At 36.1% G+C, this 19,042-nt stretch overlaps 1 protein-coding gene across 5 annotated transcripts in view; it reads right to left on the bottom strand.

Annotated features, from left to right (window-relative positions):
- ARFIP1 (ADP ribosylation factor interacting protein 1) overlaps window positions 1-18,750 on the bottom strand; it is an 87,231-nt gene extending 68,481 nt beyond the window's left edge. For 2 of the 5 annotated variants that reach the window (XM_054562443.1, XM_054562420.1), the window contains exons 1-2: window positions 18,514-18,644; window positions 5,966-6,045 (exon numbers count right to left, since the gene is read on the bottom strand). In XM_054562443.1, coding sequence (XP_054418418.1) covers window positions 5,966-6,043 — 78 coding nt within the window. In that variant the 5' untranslated portion in view covers window positions 6,044-6,045; window positions 18,514-18,644. The other 3 variants (XM_054562426.1, XM_054562435.1, XM_054562460.1) reach the window with 3 other exon arrangements.
- Between the last annotated feature and the right edge of the window lie 292 nt (window positions 18,751-19,042).

A 19,042-nucleotide genomic window follows, 5' to 3' on the forward strand; every position in this document is an offset into this window, starting at 1 on the left:
TCAGGCGTCAGCCAAGTATGACATCTGTCTTAAGTTTTGGCTGCCCGGCCACAGGCCCCTTCAGTGCCGTGGAAAGCCTCCACAAGATGTGGCTGGGGGGAGGCAGAACCTGTATCTTATTACACAACAGCTCAAAATATCAGATAATTGAGCAACTTTCTCAATACTGTAATAGCTATGACATGGCTAGTAAGCTCCTTACAAACTGACCCCTACCTCCTTCTCCAGCTGTTTCCCCTAATTCTCTCCATACTGATCTATGAGGCACCCAAATGTCTGCTATCTTCATCTTCACCCTCAATGCACAGTGACTTTTCTCCCTGTCAGTGCGTCTCCTCATCCACAGCCTTTTCTGTAACTGCCCAAGACTCTGGCACTGCTTATGCTTTTCAAATCCTCAAAACACACATTGGCATACTATTTTAAGTGGCTTCACATTTGACAGTAAGCATTTGTAGGTACACACCCTGTGGAAAATAAAAGATGTAACATTAACAAAATTTGATCCAAACATAAGACAAGGCATATGGAAATATTAATGGTAAAACCCAATTTCTAAAATGCTTAGAAAATAAGGTAGAAACTTTCCAGAAAGGATGTAAAAGAAGCTATCTTACCATTAATTAGACTTCCGAAATTGTAGAAGGCATTATACCTTCTAAAACACATTTAACATTGTTGTTTAACTTTCTACTGAGCAAGCAAAAATAAAGTGGTATAATAATAAGCTTAAAGTTTATCCAACTGTTTCTTTACCATTCTAAAAAGTGATTTGATAATTTATTAAAAAATACAGTGAAATGTTTCCAATGCTCGGTTTATTGGTGGCATATATTCAATGGGTATTTTGTTCTGTTGTCAAATAGTTGTTATATTTTCTTCTAATTTAAAGGACTAAATTCTTAACTTCAGTCAGTTCTAGATAAAAGAGCAGTGAAGAAAGTAAACAGTGTGAAAGAAGAAAAGAAAAGTCAAAAATAGTCAACTCTGGTTGTTATAATTGTGGCTTTAGACCATGAAGGCCGCAGTGCTTGGTGGGCTAATTATGCATGTCAGCTGAGGCTATACTTTGTTCCAATACCAACAGGCACAAATGCCTTCTGTGTCCGATGAAATTATTTAGATTTTTCTTGCCTACAAAAAGAGAAAGCAATTCTATTGAACTCATAATTCAAACAGTCTTTGAAATTTCCTTCTGTATTAGTAAAATATGACCTTCTTTAAAAATGGTTAATGTATTTATTCCAAAGTATTAATTCAACACAGTTCAAAAGTATTAGGTGAACAAGCCTACTGCATGGAATCTAAGAACTAACCAAGGTATCAGGAGACATGAATTTAAGGACTAGCTTCTGGCTCTTTATATAACTTTACAGAAGTCACTTTACTTCCCTGTTTCAATTTCCTCATTTTAAGAATAAGGTTATTAAATGTACCTATATATCATATAGCTATTATAAGAATCAATATGTAATTGCTTGGATATGAAGATGTTGTAATTATCATACATTAATTTCAGCTCAGGACCAACAGGAGAAGTACTGGAGTAGTTCCATCAACACTAGTATTTTCCAGTACAGCTACTCTTCCTGACTTTGTCACTCTGGGTACCCTAACTACACTTTCCTAAAACAGACGAATATTAACACAAAGTTGAAGTACAGTTACAAATGCTATCATTTGCAGCCTTGTTCTTATTTTCCTTTTGCTCTAGCTAGGCAATTTTATGGTTTTGAAAGGAAGATGGCCCTCAAACCTACTGTATTATTACAAAGGGATAAAGCAAACATGGTAAAATCCAGATAATTATTACATTTGGATGCTGTGTACATGAGAATCCATTTATTATTTAACTTTCATTTCATGTTGCAGATTTTTCTTAACAAATATTTAACTCTGTTAGTGTCAACATGTAATTTCTGTTTTCAACCACATGCTCTCAATACTATACTTCAAATCTCCCACCCTTCCCATCGCCTGCCTGTCATCGTCATTTCCCAGGGAGGCCAGTCTTAGCTGCCAGCTACCACTTGACCTGCATTTCCTCCCACTCTTTCCTCACTGACCTTCGGTTCCAGCCACAAACCCCTCACTCACTGCTCTACTCAAACACATCGCATCTTATTTTTGCCCTTGCTGTTTCCTCTTTCTCGAAGTTTCTCATTCCCAGGTTTTCACATGACTCTTCCCCCAGTCATTCAGATTTCTGCTCAAACATCATCTAAGAAGGGAAGCCGACCAACTGATATGAATCAGCACCCTTCAATGCACTTTAGTCCCTTATCTTGCTTTATAGTAGTAAGGACTACTTTACATTATTTTACAAAATAATGTGTATGTTTAACACATCTGCCTCCTTCTCCAATATTTACAACATAAAAGCCAGCTCCTCCTGACACTCAAAACCCTTCCATGAAAAAAAAAATCCATGACCTAAGCTATCTTCCTATAAATTATACTTCTTCAGATAGCCTATTAAATCAAACTTAACTACTCACACTTTGTTATACATGTCTCTCAATTTCCTTTCTCAATGTCTGTTTAAGCAGTGACCCACCTCACTCACATGCTCAAATTCTACCCACATTATATGACTCAGTTTAAATGCCTCCTTCACTGATATTCCTGGCTGATACCTCTCTGAACTGCCACAATTCTTTATCTGTACCACTCTAAAGGCATTATTATTCTATATTTTATTAATTTCAAAATCCCCTATGTTAATCAACATAAACCTTGAGTGCAGGATCTGTACCCAATTCACTTTTTAGACCTCTGAGTTACTTATATAAAAGAAGAATTAAATTATTTATATATATTTTTTGGATATTAGAAACTGGTATACTGAATATATTGAAGGGCAGACAGAAAAATTCAATCAATGATATAAGGATATATTAATAAATACCTGACACAATTGATTTGCTTGCTTTCCTTTTCTGTTGTTAAAAATCAACTTACTTGCATGTTTTCTAAATTCCTTCTCTTCTGCCTTAAATTATTTTTTCCTAATTAGTTTCTTACATTTACTAATCTTTACTTTCTTTGGGCTCTTTTCCTGACTGGCTGTGTTAACCCTTCCAGGTCTCTGTTGTTTAATCTATAAAATGAAGTAGAAAGCCTCAAACGCAAACAGGGTTACAGTGGCATTAAGTGAGATATGTGTAAAACCCAACCTGGCACCTAATAGGCTCTCAGTGAATGGTGCCTACTAGGCTATTATTTCTTCTGCAGATACAGAAGCAGCAGTTTAAACATATTTCAAGGTAAAGGTCTGAATATTAAAAATACAAAGAACAAAATCTACCTTTATCTGCTCTAATCAAGATTGGACTAGAGTACAAAGCAAGCCAAGTTCATGTTTTCTTCTTTTTTTAATCCAAAAAAGAAAAAAAAAAAGAAATCTTACATCATTAAAAAATAAAACCCATATGTAGAATAACAAAAGCATCTTTATAGTCACTAATGAGATAGACATTTTAATGGAAACAGCTTTTGATCAAGAGTTAGGAAATCATTCTGGGTTCTGCAATTAACTATCTAAGTGATCATGAGCAAGGCAATTCACTTTATAGACCCTAAATGAACTTTAAAACTCTTCTTTTTCAGGGTTGATAATATTTTGGGCTCAGTTCAAAATGCTGGAGTTTTCATTGTTGTTTTGCTTTTAAAGATTTTATGTATGTATGTACATATGTGTGTATTTATTTATTTTTAGAGAGGGGGAAGGGAAGGAGGAGGAGAGAGAGAAACCTCAACATAAGAGAGAAACCTCAACGTGAGAGAGTAACATCGATTGGGTGCCTCTTGTATATGCCTCAATCAGGGATCAGCCCGCAACCCAGGCATGGGCTGGGACCAGGAATCAAACCAATGACCCGTTGGTTTGTAGGACAACACGCAACCACCCAAGCCATGCCGCTCAGGGCTGTTTTGTTTTGCTTTTAAAGAAATTAAAACTATGACCTAAGTCATCATATTCTATTCCTAAAAACCCCCCACAAAAACCAATATCCAGATCATTTACACTAGTAGAGTGAGAATTCATTCATTCATCAAATCAACCCCAGTGAAGTGCCAAGTTCCGCTAGGATTAATGTGAATTACTGAAAATTCTGATGTAAAGAACATTTAAAGCTAAGGAATCACCAAAATGTTTACAGAGCCATATTAAAAGAAGAATTCTTATAAGCAAAATTTGATCCCAAAAATGTTATCATCATGGATTTTGAAAAAAAGCAGATTTAAATTAGTAGAATACTAACAGATGGGGAATTTTAAAGTCACAAAATATTCCTTATCCTACTTCAGTTAACTGTAAACTCATACAATGCTTTTAAATTTGGGTACGAATTCATATTACACTCACACACCTAATTTTTTTTTAAAAGTATTCCTTGTGAATACTGCACATTCGAGTATGGCTAAAAAAGCAGGGAATGCCTAACATGGACTTGATTGTTAATTTATAGACAAATTTGAACAATTACTTGGCAGTGGTTTCCTTCAGGTCCCTGTCATCCAAGCTTAACTCTTTATTGAGTAGGAAACTTCTAGTTTAGCATCTATCTGAGTGACAGTCACAAAGACAAAACTCCCAGTGGTAAACCACAAACAGAGGGTGGGGCAAAAGTAGGTTTATAATTGTTCGTATAGAAAATAATACAATAATTAATAAACTATAACACAAGAATAAACTCTGTTTTGCATACTCACAACTGTAAACCTACTTTTGCCCCACCCTGCAGAATGTTTTTATTATGAGGAGTTCCATCACTGGCTGGGCTACTAAACTTTCCTGTAGATCACATGCATCAAACTTGCTCTGATCATCACTCAATAGTACAGATTCAGATTCAGAGATCTGATCACAAAAAATCAAATCCATGTGTTAAGGTAAATACAGTATACATAACTCCCTAGTTTCTCGGAACTAAATATAACTACGACACTGCTTTCATGAATGGTAAAAGCCAAACTATTTTAAATCACAAAGAATCCTAAATCCTTCAAAGATAATAGACAATTTGCCAACCAGAATTCATCTTTGACTTCAGAACTAAAAATAAATTATCTAGCTCTGATTCCTACATGGAAGCCTGTCACGCAGACCCACAGTGTCTTGGCTGGATTGAAGAAACACTGTGGCTGCCATTATATCAAATATACAGATGGCAAATTGGTTCAGAAACACTGCAACTAGAGACAAAAGACACATGCTGTGTTCCAGCCTTGCCAGTTACTGAAAGTCAGTCACTGCCTCCCTGAAAGTTAAATACGTTCAACAAATAAATGGGGAAAATAACAATTATTCTACTTACCTAACTGAATTATACCAAATTGTCCTAAGGACCAAGGTGGGACAATATGAAAGGGTTATTCTGTAAACCTTTAAGCACTATAAATATGAGAGATATTATTAATATTAGGTATTAAAAAAAACTAGTAACTTGATTTCACTATCAAACTAATGTTTTTATTTACTCTGATGAATTAAAATAGTAGTTCTTAGGTGGTATATATTAGAATCACCTGTAGAACTCCCAAAAACAAACAAAAAATATACATGGCACTGTGTTTATCACTGTAGATTCTGATTCTGTGATTCTGAAATCCAGAACTCAGTATTTAAAAAAGCTCTATACTTGGATTCTGATGCATATCTAACTAGAAAGAGTATGTCAGAGTAAATGAACCTATAACTACTATCATTTCAACAGAAACCTCATTTTGCATTTAAACTAAAAGCTATAACTGGACCCCAACTTTTATGTTCATTTTATTGTGAAAAAGCAAATGGTAACTTACTTCCTATTAAGAAGAGACCTCTCTCCCTTCCCACTCCTTTCCTGAGTTTATGTGTATAAAAGACTAGCACAAAAGTCAGCTAGGTCAGCTTGTACAGTCTAAAACTTTGACTGACATAGGCTGTCTTTGGAGAGCAGTATAAATGCCACCCAATCACCTCAGAATTAGACTTGACTTCTTCTGTGGCTGCTTTAGATGCACCAAGAGTAGGGGTATCATTGCTGCAGTCAGACATGCCTAAAAGTAAAATGTGTTAAACATACATTAAATAACTTAATTAAAAGCTGTATCGCTTCACCAATATCTTTACAAATATTCCACAACATAAATAATTTACTTCAGTCATAATTTGCTTTGCAAAATTATCTACAATCATATGAGTACCTATTGATTATAACAGGTGAAGAAACAAAACCAGAAGTTCAGAAAAAGTATGTAGCATGTAAGAATACATACCTTAATGATTAAAAAATAATTCGATAAAATCATTTGCGGCATGAAGCAGAATTTAAAAGATCTATTAATAAATATTTTACTGTATTCATAACTTACATAAATACTGTTAATCTAATTAGTAAAAGTTTTTCACAGGGGTATAGATTAATAAGTTTGAAATTACGTTATGTGTACAATAGAGCTCAAGAAATAAGTATATAGAAGGTAAATACTGAGAACTAGATTCCTCACTATTGGAGAAAAAAATTATAAATAAAAAAAGGAGAAATGCTAACATAAAACTCGTGGTGTTGGATTGGAATCAATTACCAGTATAAACTCATGGTTTTTAATGTGTGTGTGTAATATATATAAATGTAATACACATACATATGTATTTATATGCATAGGTTTCCTAGCTTTGTTTACTGAGCAACAAAATAAATGATAGTTCTGAATTTAAACCTGCAAAATGAGGCAAATATTAATGAGTGCATGCTGACATAAATAACCAAATGAATAAGTAAATGGGGGTAAAGAGACAATGCTTCCTTACAAAAGAATCTCAGCTGATAAAGAAAAGAGAGAGGGAAACAATCACCATTAGGTGAACATCACAGTAATAAATGTTGCAGACAAGATCCACTGATGATACTAAAATAAGAGGGTAAAAGTTTAAGGACAAAAAGGATTTACACAATATAATTTCCAAGCATCTCCCACAAGGTACTTATCTACTGAAAAGGAGAGACAGTAGATGAAGAAATTCAGAGTTCACAGTGAAGAAACTCAACGGATTCAACTTAACCAAGTGATAAGTAATCACCAGTTGGAAGACATGTCAGCATCGTAATCCCCGTGATATGCTGCACTGAGCATAAGTGCAGTCCAATCATGAGAAAATATTCGACAAACCAAAGCTGAGGAACATTCTACAAAATAACTGATCAGTACTCTTCTAAAGTGTCATAGTTGTGAAAGTTAAGAAGAGTGTGGGAAACCTATAGTTTAAAAGAGACTAAAGAGAAACAACTAAATTCAATGGGGGTTCCTAGACAGAATCCTAAAATAGCAAAAAGACAGTTGAAAATTTGGTGAAATTCTAATAAGAACTATAGTTTATTTAATAATATTAAATAATATTTCCCATTCTTGATAACTTTATAATTATATAATTATACTTCCTATTCTTAATAATTATATTATGGTTATGTAAGATGTGAGCATTAGGAGAAGAGGGGTGAGGAATATAAGGAAACTTTCTGTACTATTTTTGCAATTCTAAAATGAGATTTTAAAAAAGCTTCGAAAAACAATAAGGAGTTCTGAGCAAAGGTGGAGAAATTACCCTTAGATGGGAGGAAATCTCTTCCACTGAGGGAAGAAAAGGAGAAAGGAGCCCTGGAGAAAGCAAAAAGTAGAGTGGAAATCAAGAAAGTTACAGCAGTTCATCTTTGCTGTCTTCTGTTTTCTTGTGAAATAGAAGTTATCATCTGCTCCCCTATATTAAACAATTGGCCCAATTGGTTACATCATTATCATCCAGCTCAAGAAAAGACCAAATAACCCCAGGCAGACAGAGAAATAGGGAACTGAATTTCTGAGAATTACAGAGATAAGTACTAAATCTGAGTTTTATTCATATTCTTTAAAGGCTCTGACCTTCTTCACATTTATTTTTTAGAAGTTCATAACTTTGATAGCTAACATACATAGGGAATGACAAGATGTAAAAAGTTAGTAACATAATTTGTGTTTAAAATGTTTTCTGTTCTTTACATAAATACAGTCATCTTTTAAAAACTGCCCTCAAAATAGAATGATAAATTACTATTATAATACTACCATTAATACTCAGGCCTCACAGATGCGTCTGTACTGGAGGCCACAGATGCCTTCAGTCATCTCTGGGGCACTACTTTAAATCGGCTAGAGGTATTTATGTGCTAATGAATGTAAGAACCAATAACCTATAAACTGAGTTATTAATTAGCAGTTGTAAGAAATACATAAATAATAGTATCATTTGAAGCTTATCATTCATCCGTTTGAGTTTTTATTTTAAATACATAGTTGATTATGCTATTACAGTTGTCCCAATTTTTCCCCCCTTTGCCCCCTCTGCCCAGTACCCCCCTTCCCTCCAGCAATCCCCCCGCCTTAGTTCATGTCGATGAGTCATGCATGTCAGTTCTTTGGCTTCTCCATTTCCAATACTATTCTTGACATCCCCCTGTCTATTTTGGACCTGCCAATTATGCTTCTTCATCCCTGCACCTTTTCCCCCATTATCCTCTTCCCCCTCCATCTGATAACCCTCCAAATAACCTCCAGATCTATGATTCTCTTCCTGTTCTGGTTGTTTGCTTAGTTTGTTTTTTTTAGATTTGTTTGGAGTTGTTTTGATTTTACAATCAAAATCACATTCTGATTTCTACAAACTAAACAGACTAGATCTATCCAAAGGGAAACTACATTTAGAACTTTAACCAGAATTTAATGAGGAAGTATTCTATACTCTAAAACTATTAAATGCATTTAGGGTATTTCTAGGACCCAGGAAAGAGAGGGCAGGAGATACTAGATTTGCTGGGATCCAGGGAGTTAAGAGAAAACAAAAAACTCGATGGATACCAGAAACAAAAAACTGCATTTGAATCTCCTTGATACCAATGAGTTAAAGACTCAGAAGTTTAATAGTAAGGGATCTATATATGGGGTGAGTGTTGTTGATCAGAAATCATAACACAAGGTTTTCAAATTAAGCAACTTACACACCACAAGGGTCTGAAATGATATGCTCAAAACATCCGAAGGCAGATATAAACAGGACAGAAAGAAAAAGAATAAACATGATATATCATACTGGAACGAGAATGTATACTCCTTTTATTAAAATGAGTATGATATTATGGAATCTAAAGCAAAATTCACTTAAATAAAACAATACACACATGTCTTCTACAAAATATGTTGAAATTTTATGATAAAATATGGATCTCCAAAGAAACATCTGAAGTGTTCTTTTTGGGGTTCTTCAGCAAAAAAGTTGGAGAAGTGCTATAAATATAATATATGGGACCAAGAAGTTCCACCAAGGAAAATGCTAAGGTGGTAAACAGGGAAAACTTAGAGCAAAAAGTAGCAAAACTTGGGATTGCTCTGATCTGAACTTGGTTACTGGTTACCAGGCTAAGATGAAAGAAAGTGGCTCTATCACTCTCATTCTCAATGAAATCTATTGAAATATGTCTATCTTTTCTCACTCATGAATAAATAAAAAGAGAATGGTAAAGACTTGTTTTATTTCATTATTCAAGTTAAACTGACTTTACAGTAAAAAAAATCTACAGTTAAAACAGTGTCTACAGTAAATAACTACATGTTTAGAATTGAAAAATAATATGCAAAATACAGAAGTTTTGTTTTAGTCAAAACAATTTAAAATAATTTTGTTTTTTATGATTGTAATTTTCTTAAAATAGGCAAAAAAGCCCTTTTCCTTGTCCACTGCAACTGATATTGAACTGAAAATGGTTTATCAAACATATGTTTAAAGTACGTTACATTTTATTTCATAAGTACAATACCCAAATAAAAAGAGATAAGATAATAAAGAATCATTTACATTATGCTATCGTCTTTATGTCAACAACTATCTGGAATCTGCAAAAGCTATTTTGCTGCACACCTATAAGGCCTTTTAGATAGTGATAAACTAAGTTCAGATTGCTCATTAAGATAAACATGTCCATCTAGACAATTCAAAAGTAGAAAGTTTTAGCAAAGTACAGATAATTCTCAATTACATCTCGTAATGGGAAACAGTTTAAAAATCAACCTAACAGATAATCAACTGTCCCCATCCCCACTAACCTTCCCAACTTTTAACCAAGTAACTAAATTAACTGTTTGGAGAAGTCTTTTTATTTTCCCCACTCAGATTGTGTTACAGAGAAACTAATGAGAAGTAAAATGATAAGACTCTCAAAACTAAATTACTCCCTGAAAGAAAACAACCTGTAAATAAACTCTAAATTATTCAGTATACTGTGTCCTCATTCTTCATAGATGGCTAGCTAAATTCCAGAACATTATCAGTGAAGCCAACCAAGAATGAGGAGAACTGGAGAGGTACTTTTATTCTGTTACTAAATTCCCAAAACCATCTAAAATAAACCCCTGAATATTCACAGGTAATTTTTTCAATGGAAAAAACTCAGAGCAAATAATCTAAGACTATAGCTTTATATGTAGTTATATATAGAAGTATCTGTGGATATATATTTGATATATATATTTTATGTGATATATATATTAAGGATATATATGTGTGTAGATGAGTTAGTTTATATTTCCTAGCAGCAACCCCAACCATAAAGAGCACATATAGTGCCCAGATCTTGGATTCTTATATTATCCTTCAATAAAGGGAACCATATACTCCTTGAACAACTGGCTGATTCTAGGATTGGGGCAAGAAATATACAAGATGAGTCTGGAGGATCTTATAGTGTCAGAAAGTAAAAAGGGGCTTAAAAGAGCCAACTGAAAGAGATTCCAAGGGCCAAAGCTGGAATAGTTAGAGCAAAAAATTAGGTAAAGTAGTACTGGTTATAACTCAAAGTATAAAATAAATATCCCTGAGTCAATACTGATGTATACACACACACAAACATACACAAACACACACAAACGATGGACTAATTTAGTAAGTGGAGGGAAGAGGCCAATCTCCTTTGCGGAAGTATTCATACAAGTTTATGTACTACTCCACTGGTAAGGAGGGGGACCATAACTCCGCACTCCTTAAGTGTGGATTTCCTATAGTGACTTCCTTATTAAAACCACAATGTGCAAAAAGAAGAGGTGGGAAAAGTAACTTTACAATGGACAAAACTGACAAACAATATCTCAAACCAGGTGATAAAGTTTAACATCAACAGTGCTAAGGCCTTTTGACAGTATATACTCCTGATATGATATCTGAATGGCACTTTACTGCTGTCATCTTCCTGCTGAAAACACATTGCCCAGTCTACTCAAGAAAAAAACATCAAATTCCAACGGAGGAACAGTCTACAAAATACCTGTCCAATAACCCTCAAAACTATCAACCTGTCATTAGAAGCAAAGCATCGGAGAAACAAGGTGTCTCAAAACCAAAAGAACACATAACAACGAAATGTAATGTGCTATCTTGGACGGGGTCCTGAAATAGGACCAACAGGAGAAAACGGAGGCAATGTGAACAGGTGGTAGTTAATAATAATGTATAAATATTGGTTCGTGAATTGTGACAAATGTACCATACTAATGTAATATGTTACGACCAGGGGAAATGAGGCTTGGGGTGTGTAGGACTCTCTACACTATCTCTGTAATAATTCCATAAATCTAAAAGTGTTCCAAAATATGAGTTTACTATAAAATAAGAATACTGTTCTATATTTTATAATTAGTTTTTAAAAATAATTAATAATGTAAGTTTGTATTATTAAAATACTAATCTGCTTTCATGCACTTAAAAAACAGTATAACTGGCAATATCACTATTACTCTATTAACTATTATATTTATAAATATTAATATTCAAAATCCTGTATTATAAAAATCTATCCACTGAAATCTTTAGTAACATCACCTTGGAAATTCAATCAATATTTCGGTGTCAGACACTGAGCTAGGTTTTAGGGGTCCAACAATGGGCCAAAAAAGAAAACAAGATGTGGTTCCTATCTTCACGGAGTCTGGAGGCAGTGGAAGAAAAAGGCAATCACATAATCGCACAAACAAATATAAGTTGGAACTGTGGTAAATGTATGAGGTTACTACCTAGGCTGGAAGGTTAGAATATTCCCTAAGGGAGCAAAACATAGCAGAGGTGGGAAGGATGGCTAGGAGCCAACAAGTGAAGGGAAAGAATGAGTGATCCAGGGAGAGAGAAAAGCACATCGAGGAAAGGCCTTGTAACGGTAAAGGAGCAAGACAAGTACAGGGACTAGAACAAGGCCAGCTTGGCTGAAGCGGAGAGTTAAACAGAACATGGTAAAAGGTGAGGCCAGAGGACTAAGCATTGTTAAGGATTCCATTTTTACCCTAGAAGCAATTGGAAGCCATAGAAAGATTGGGGAAGAGGAGTGGAGAGTGACAATCAGATGTGTGTTTCAAAATAAGCCACTCACTGTGCCTTCAGAATGGATGACAGATTAGAGAGAGGCCAAAAGAGAAGTAGGTAGACAAGAATTCAGGCTACTATAGAAATTTCAGGCAAGATGATAGTAACAAGTTAGAGTGGTAGCAGAAGAAATGGGAAGAAATAGATTCAAGGTTAATAAAACTGACAGACTGGATATATCAGAGGAAAAAAGTTATTAAGAATCACTCCTCATTTCCTGAATTTTACAGCAGGAAAGATAATGGAGTATATTCACTGAAATAGGGAACAAAGAAAGAGGACAAATATTTGGGGGTTTTTGGAGGGGTAGGGAGTGAAAGGGGAATCAGTTTAGTTTTAGACATATTATATTTGAGATACCTTATTCAAGAGGGTGCCAATTAGAAAGCAAGACACACAGGTCTAGAGCTCAAAGGGGATAGAAAATGCCCACGCTCTCAGAAAAGCTGAGATCTTTATCTTAGCAAAGCAGTTAACTATAACCCCCAAATATCCAAGAATATACAGACTTCGGTCATCTGTATTTAAATCAAAAAGCTGAGAGAAAACATGGCAATATTTTATCAGCTAAAACAAAAGCTGCTAGACACAGATATTTTAAAAATCTTGGTTCAATAGTTTAGTAATTATGTCAATAATTGCACAGTATTTTAAAGTTTTAGCAGGACTGGCTAATGTTACTGTAAATGACCTATACCTGCACTATCCAGTAAAATAGCCACCAGCCACATGCGGCTACTGAGCAAATGAAATGTGCCTGGTATGACTAAGGAACTGAATTTTTTAAACTCTATTTTTAACTAATTTAAATAGCCATACGTTATTAGCATGGGTTTAGTGCTTCTTTGTGCATTTCATCTAATTCCCAAGGACTACCTCGTGAATTAACTGAGAGTGGGTATTGGGACTAGAGGGTTTAGAGAAGAAGAAATTTTCATTCCATCTGCTTATTATATTATTTGAACTTTTATTTCAAGAATATGTATTACTTGTATAATTAACATGCCATATAGAAAAATTAAGAAATACAGAAAGAGAAATATAAAAATAATCTGTAAACCTACCTTTAAGAAATAGCCTACAATTAACATTAGTCATATATAAAGAGGATCTAGATTTTCAAGCCTTTAGTTAGTAGTACCTGTAGCACCACTGACTCAAGTTACTCTCTTTGAGTTTCAGTAATTTCTCTTCTACTCCAGGCCCATCCTCAAACACCTTGGAAATCCCATTAGGCAGTCATCATCTCTAGAATTCTGACTCAAACTGCTAAAAATAAACATTTAACAGTCCACTTGCCTATCTTCCTTTCATCCTCACCCTCTTGTCTCCAATGTCACACACTTTAATGAGAATCCAATCTCTACTCTGCAATGTCCTAAAATCATTTAGTCACTACAGTGAAAAGAATACATGCTTTGGATCAAGCAACTTCAGTGATCAAGTCTTGTGGTTGTCCTTTTACTACTTGGGTGACCTTGGATTAAATATTCCTAGTGGTTTCTATACCCGTTTCTTCATTTGTTATTAGAAACAAGAATTCCTAATACACAAATAGCATTTATAAAGCATAATGCCTAGCCAGAGTAGCACTCAAAAAATGACAGCTATTATGAACTTCTCTGTGCCTAGAGCTGCCCTAGATGCTGAAGGCAGCACTCTGAAACAAAACAGAGAGGATCCTGGCCATTCTGGAGGTCACATGCCACTGCTCAGCCCCCAACGACTCTTTACTCCCAGGTTTTCACCACCTGACCCATCCCTTATTAGGTGTGTGACCTCATACAAAGAACTTGATCTAAAATCTCAATTTCTTCATTTCTAACATGGTAATGTTATTTGTTCTACCTACTCAACATAACTGGAATAAAAATAAAATGAGAACTTATGTCAAAGTGCTTTGTAAACGTTATATGCTGAATAAACAGGAGGTATTAAACAAAGAGTAACATATTCCTCTTCTCTAGGGCAAAGCTTTCCTTCCATTCGGCGTACCAAGAATGGGTTACAGATGTGCTGAAATACTGACCCACTCTCCTCACCCGCTTCAGCCTTCAGAGGGCCAGGGAAGGGCCTGGCTATAGTCTGTCATACAAATATAATCATTTTCCATGTGTGCCAAAACGCAGAAAAGTTTGGAAACTTGTTTGAAAACACTACCTCATGTTGGCAGAAATGAGTCGGCTAACTTACTCTCTCCCCTGGATAATTTAGGGTTCATCATCAAACTCTGCTGTTCTTATGATCCTGCCCCAAAGCCAGTGTGTCAGTTTCCAAAGGGTAAAACAGGATCAAGCCTGAATGTTGAAGAGCTGCATAGATATACAACAGTGAAACAAAATAAAAACTTGTTGATGAGAATATGGCAAAGGTATTGCCACATTTTCACAGAAGATTTGAGCGATTTCCAGCAACATCTGCCTATAACTATCCTATGACAAAGGTTTAGAAATACTGGAGGAGAGGGGAATAACAATAAGATAGAGGGAAAAAGGAGAAAAGGAATAAAGGAAAAAATATATATACCTTTGTCTAATAGAGAATAGTTGAGATTCTGCAAGAGCTTTTCAGTGGCTCCCATGACTGCCTAAAGCTAGTTGAGACTGAGATAAGATTATTTTCAGATTCTTTTGGTTTACAGTATTTTTCATACATCCTAGAACTAATGCTGGTGCACATCTGACTTTTAGACGGTCATGATCCCTAAGTCATCATCTTCCTTATTATGTGCAACTACTCTTTCCAGTCTGTACATATATTGTTAGTTCTTCATCCATAGCCGAATTAGCTAAAATTCTCTGTTGGATTTACTCCTTCCTCCATCCTTAATTTATTCCTTACTCTATCCTAAATGATCCCATGATAAATTCTGGAATATACAGGGTTGGGCACAAACAATGCCCCTTTTTTGTTACAAAATTATAAGCATGTAATTTTGTAACATAACAATATCACACTCAAGCACACAATATGACATTTTGGCTGACATATTAAAATTGAAACCATAAATTATTACACCCATATTATTACCCTACCAATCATACTCAAGCAGGCATTACTTCTGCCTCTGTACTCTCACAATGCTGAGTTTATTATTTAAAAATCCTTATTTTTAGGGGGGAGGCAGAGACAAATGTATTTGAAAAAATAAATTAAAATTAAATTAAAAATAAAAATAAAAAAATAAAAATCCTTATTTTCACATTTTCTACTCTTCACATGTCACAATACACACACAAATTTATATACATCCCCACGGGAAAAGTCTATCAACACTCCAAATTTATTACTTCTTGTCCTGCTTTTTGGTAGGATTTCAACCAGGTGTTCGTAAAGGTTTACATCTTATTTTCTTAACGTCTGATAAAATATCAGGTGAGATACCCCTAACTTCAGGTCAAAGAAAGATGTAAAGAAAATATGAAAGCAGCAGTCTAGAGCAGTAGCTAAGGCTCACAAATGGGAGTCAGACAACCTAGGTTCAGTTCTGGCTCTGCCCATGTGATCCCGAGCAGCTTACTTTAGCTTCAGTTAATCATTTAGTTTTGTTGGTAATCGTTTAGTTTCTTCATCTATAAAAATTTTAGCTGCTTTATGATGTTGTTGTAAAGATTAGATGAGATAATTGTGTAAAGCATTTAGCATAATGCCTGGCACACAGTAAGCATATGAGTGTTAATTGTAGTTATGCTGTTAGATATACTCTATCTTCTGACTTTGTCATTACATTAGAAGGAAACTAATATAGCATAATTTACTCTTTATAAAGTTATGTTTTCTGTTCCTCCTCAAGTGAGGATGTTAGAAAGAAAATTATTTTACTTTGTAAGTAGAAGAAACTGGTTACTTTATATGGACTATGATAAGCTATATAGGTCTCTTCGAGTTCTACCGTTCTATGAAACAAATGTAAAACATTTAGAACTTTAACCTTTCATCAGCAAACATTCCATAACCCAATCAGTAAGTTCAAATACGCACTCTAAACTTACATCAGTTTTGGAAGCATACTAACTTATTCAATAGAGAGAACAATCATTAATATACCTAATATAGAATAGTGGGAAAGGGGCTGTTATGATAAGCTGCCGCTTACTGAAAGCTTATAGACCACACTACTGAAAGACCTTATTTGCCCTTCCTAGCAAAGCCAAAGCCAAAGCCAAAGCCACAGCCAAAGCAGATGCCTAAAGTGAAAAACAAGAAAATGAGAGCAACGTACAGTAAGAATTTAATTTTTTACACTGAATTATACTTAGTAGGTTGGTGATATTTAAGATGTATTTAAAAACTAATAAATGCATTAATTCAGAAATCCACTGGAGATCCATGGCATTGGCGACAAACAGTTATCCCTAAAAAGAAATCTCAAAACCACAAATCAGGAACTAAAGTAGGCAATCTTACTTCCTTCTCTAGGTGTAGGAAGGAATTTAGAAACACTGATGTTTTGAAGTAGTTAGAGATTTCAATATAAAGCTAGAATCTCTGCATTCTATTCTCCCCAAACAAGTTATTTACAATTTCAAAAATAAGAGCCCCGCAAAAAAAGTTTTCATTAACTTCAACAAGACACTAAGATGTCATTATACATCTGGAGGTTATATATTACATATATATACATACTATATATACACACACTATACTGTATATATACACGCACTACAGTGTATATATATATACACACTATATGTGTGTGTGGATATATATGTATGTGTAGATATGTATATATACATGCATAGTGTGTAGATATACACACACCATATATATCCACACACACACATACACACACTATCTGGAAGTTATATATCTCCTTTAAGAATTTGATTAAAAAAATGGACTCCCCCACACCCCCAAAATGCACTCAAACAAAACTTTGCACATAATTTCAGAGTTGGGGTTGAGTCACAGACATAACCCATGATTAAGATAATTTATCAATCTGAAAAAGAATGAAAGTGAGGCAGAGATTTAATCCATAAAATAAAATAAGATTAGAAATTCTAGTGTCAGACGTGGTGGCTGGGAGAGGGTGTTGGTCACGCTGAGCAAGGAAAACAAACAGAACGGAAAAAAAAATTGAATTAAAACAGTACTAACATACAGTGTGTTGTAATCACTCTGAGATAGCAGCAATGACATGACCAATTCCTGCAGCCTTAACACAGGACTGATTTAAAGTAACCAGTTCTGGAGCACGTTCCCATGCCAAAGAAGTCAAGTGATAAACGTGAACACACCCTTACAGGTCAAAGCACAGGTTTATGAAGTCTTGTAAATCTTCCATTTTTCCTTATCAAATAAGAACCAAGTTAGAGAAAGCATATACTTCAGGAGATAACTAAGGGACAGGAACAGAAATCCTAAAGGGAGGTAGGTGGTTACAGGATGTGCACGAAGTGTAAACTACACACTTTTTGAGATCAAAGGGCTCGAAGGAGATAATAACAAAAAAATGAAGTAATAATAAAGTAAAAGGAAAAAGCATCTAGAAACTGTTCTTAAAAAAATCTCTCTCCTTTTCCTAGACACGTAAACAGTAGTAACTTGGCAAAGAGGAACAGACGAAAAGACGACAGCACAGCTTCCCTCCCAAACTCCAGCGTTACGTGGACGTTCCCACGAGCAGTCAGGCTTGGGACATTTCATAAGCAAGGATCCTCCTCCTGCATTACTACTGTCCGGAGAACCGCTCGGAGGGACTATCACTGTCTCCCTTCTCTCACTGCGGGAGAGAAGTCGGGGTTGCAGGGAGAGGAGAGAAATAAAGGCTGGAGACCAAACCTGAAGGTGGCCCACGCTGAGACTTAATGGAGAAAGACCTGGATCCTGCAACCCCTCTTCCCACCCAATGCATGCAATGCCAAGACGGTGCCGCCCTGAAGGGGCCAGGCCTCCCTCTTCATCCAGCTATTTCGGGGGACAGGAGGAACGAAGGGGTAGAAACCAAACACTTGGGCAGACGTGGCAAAGACTAAGCATCGGAGTACCCTGTGCATGTCTGGAACCCCAAAGGCAACGTGTCCGCCACAGCCAACCACTCAGACTAGCCGTCCTCCACCTCTTCCTAGGTGGGCCAGCTCCGCCCTCACCTGTCTGCTGGGAACCCGGCAGCTCTCAGGTCGAGGGTGATCCCTGCCGCTGCTCTCCGAAATAATCTCAGTCTTGGGAAGAAGTGAGCGGAAATGCGACCAGGGCCCTTTCCTTCTTCCCCTCCCCCCCACGCACCTCGGCTCCTCGGGGGCGGGAAGTTAATACAGCTGTCACAGCCTCTCACTGACCAACCGCCGAGGACACAGACCCGGGGCCTCCCAACCCGGCCTACGACTCGGACTGCGGAGCCGGAAGTGAGGAAACCGGAAGTAGAGCTGTCCTTGACGCTGGACGTCCTCTCTCTCCCTCAATCTCCTCGGGCCGGCCACGTCTCTATGGTGCCAGCGCGTCTCCCAGGAGGCCCCTCCGCCCCTCTCCGGGAGGCTGGCCCCGCCCCTCTCTTTGCGGCCTTAGCAACCACATCCGGGGCTCAACTGGAGCCGTTGCCCGGGTAATTTTCCGGATGCCGCGAGTTCACAGAGGGGTGTGTACGCGGGTTCCGAGGCACCTGTCAGAGCTGGGAGCTTG

Source organism: Pteronotus mesoamericanus, unplaced genomic scaffold (genome assembly GCF_021234165.1).
Source record: "Pteronotus mesoamericanus isolate MK-2021 breed Mesoamerican mustached bat unplaced genomic scaffold, CSHL_Meso_final contig_163, whole genome shotgun sequence".
In the NCBI taxonomy this organism is placed as follows: domain Eukaryota; kingdom Metazoa; phylum Chordata; class Mammalia; order Chiroptera; family Mormoopidae; genus Pteronotus; species Pteronotus mesoamericanus.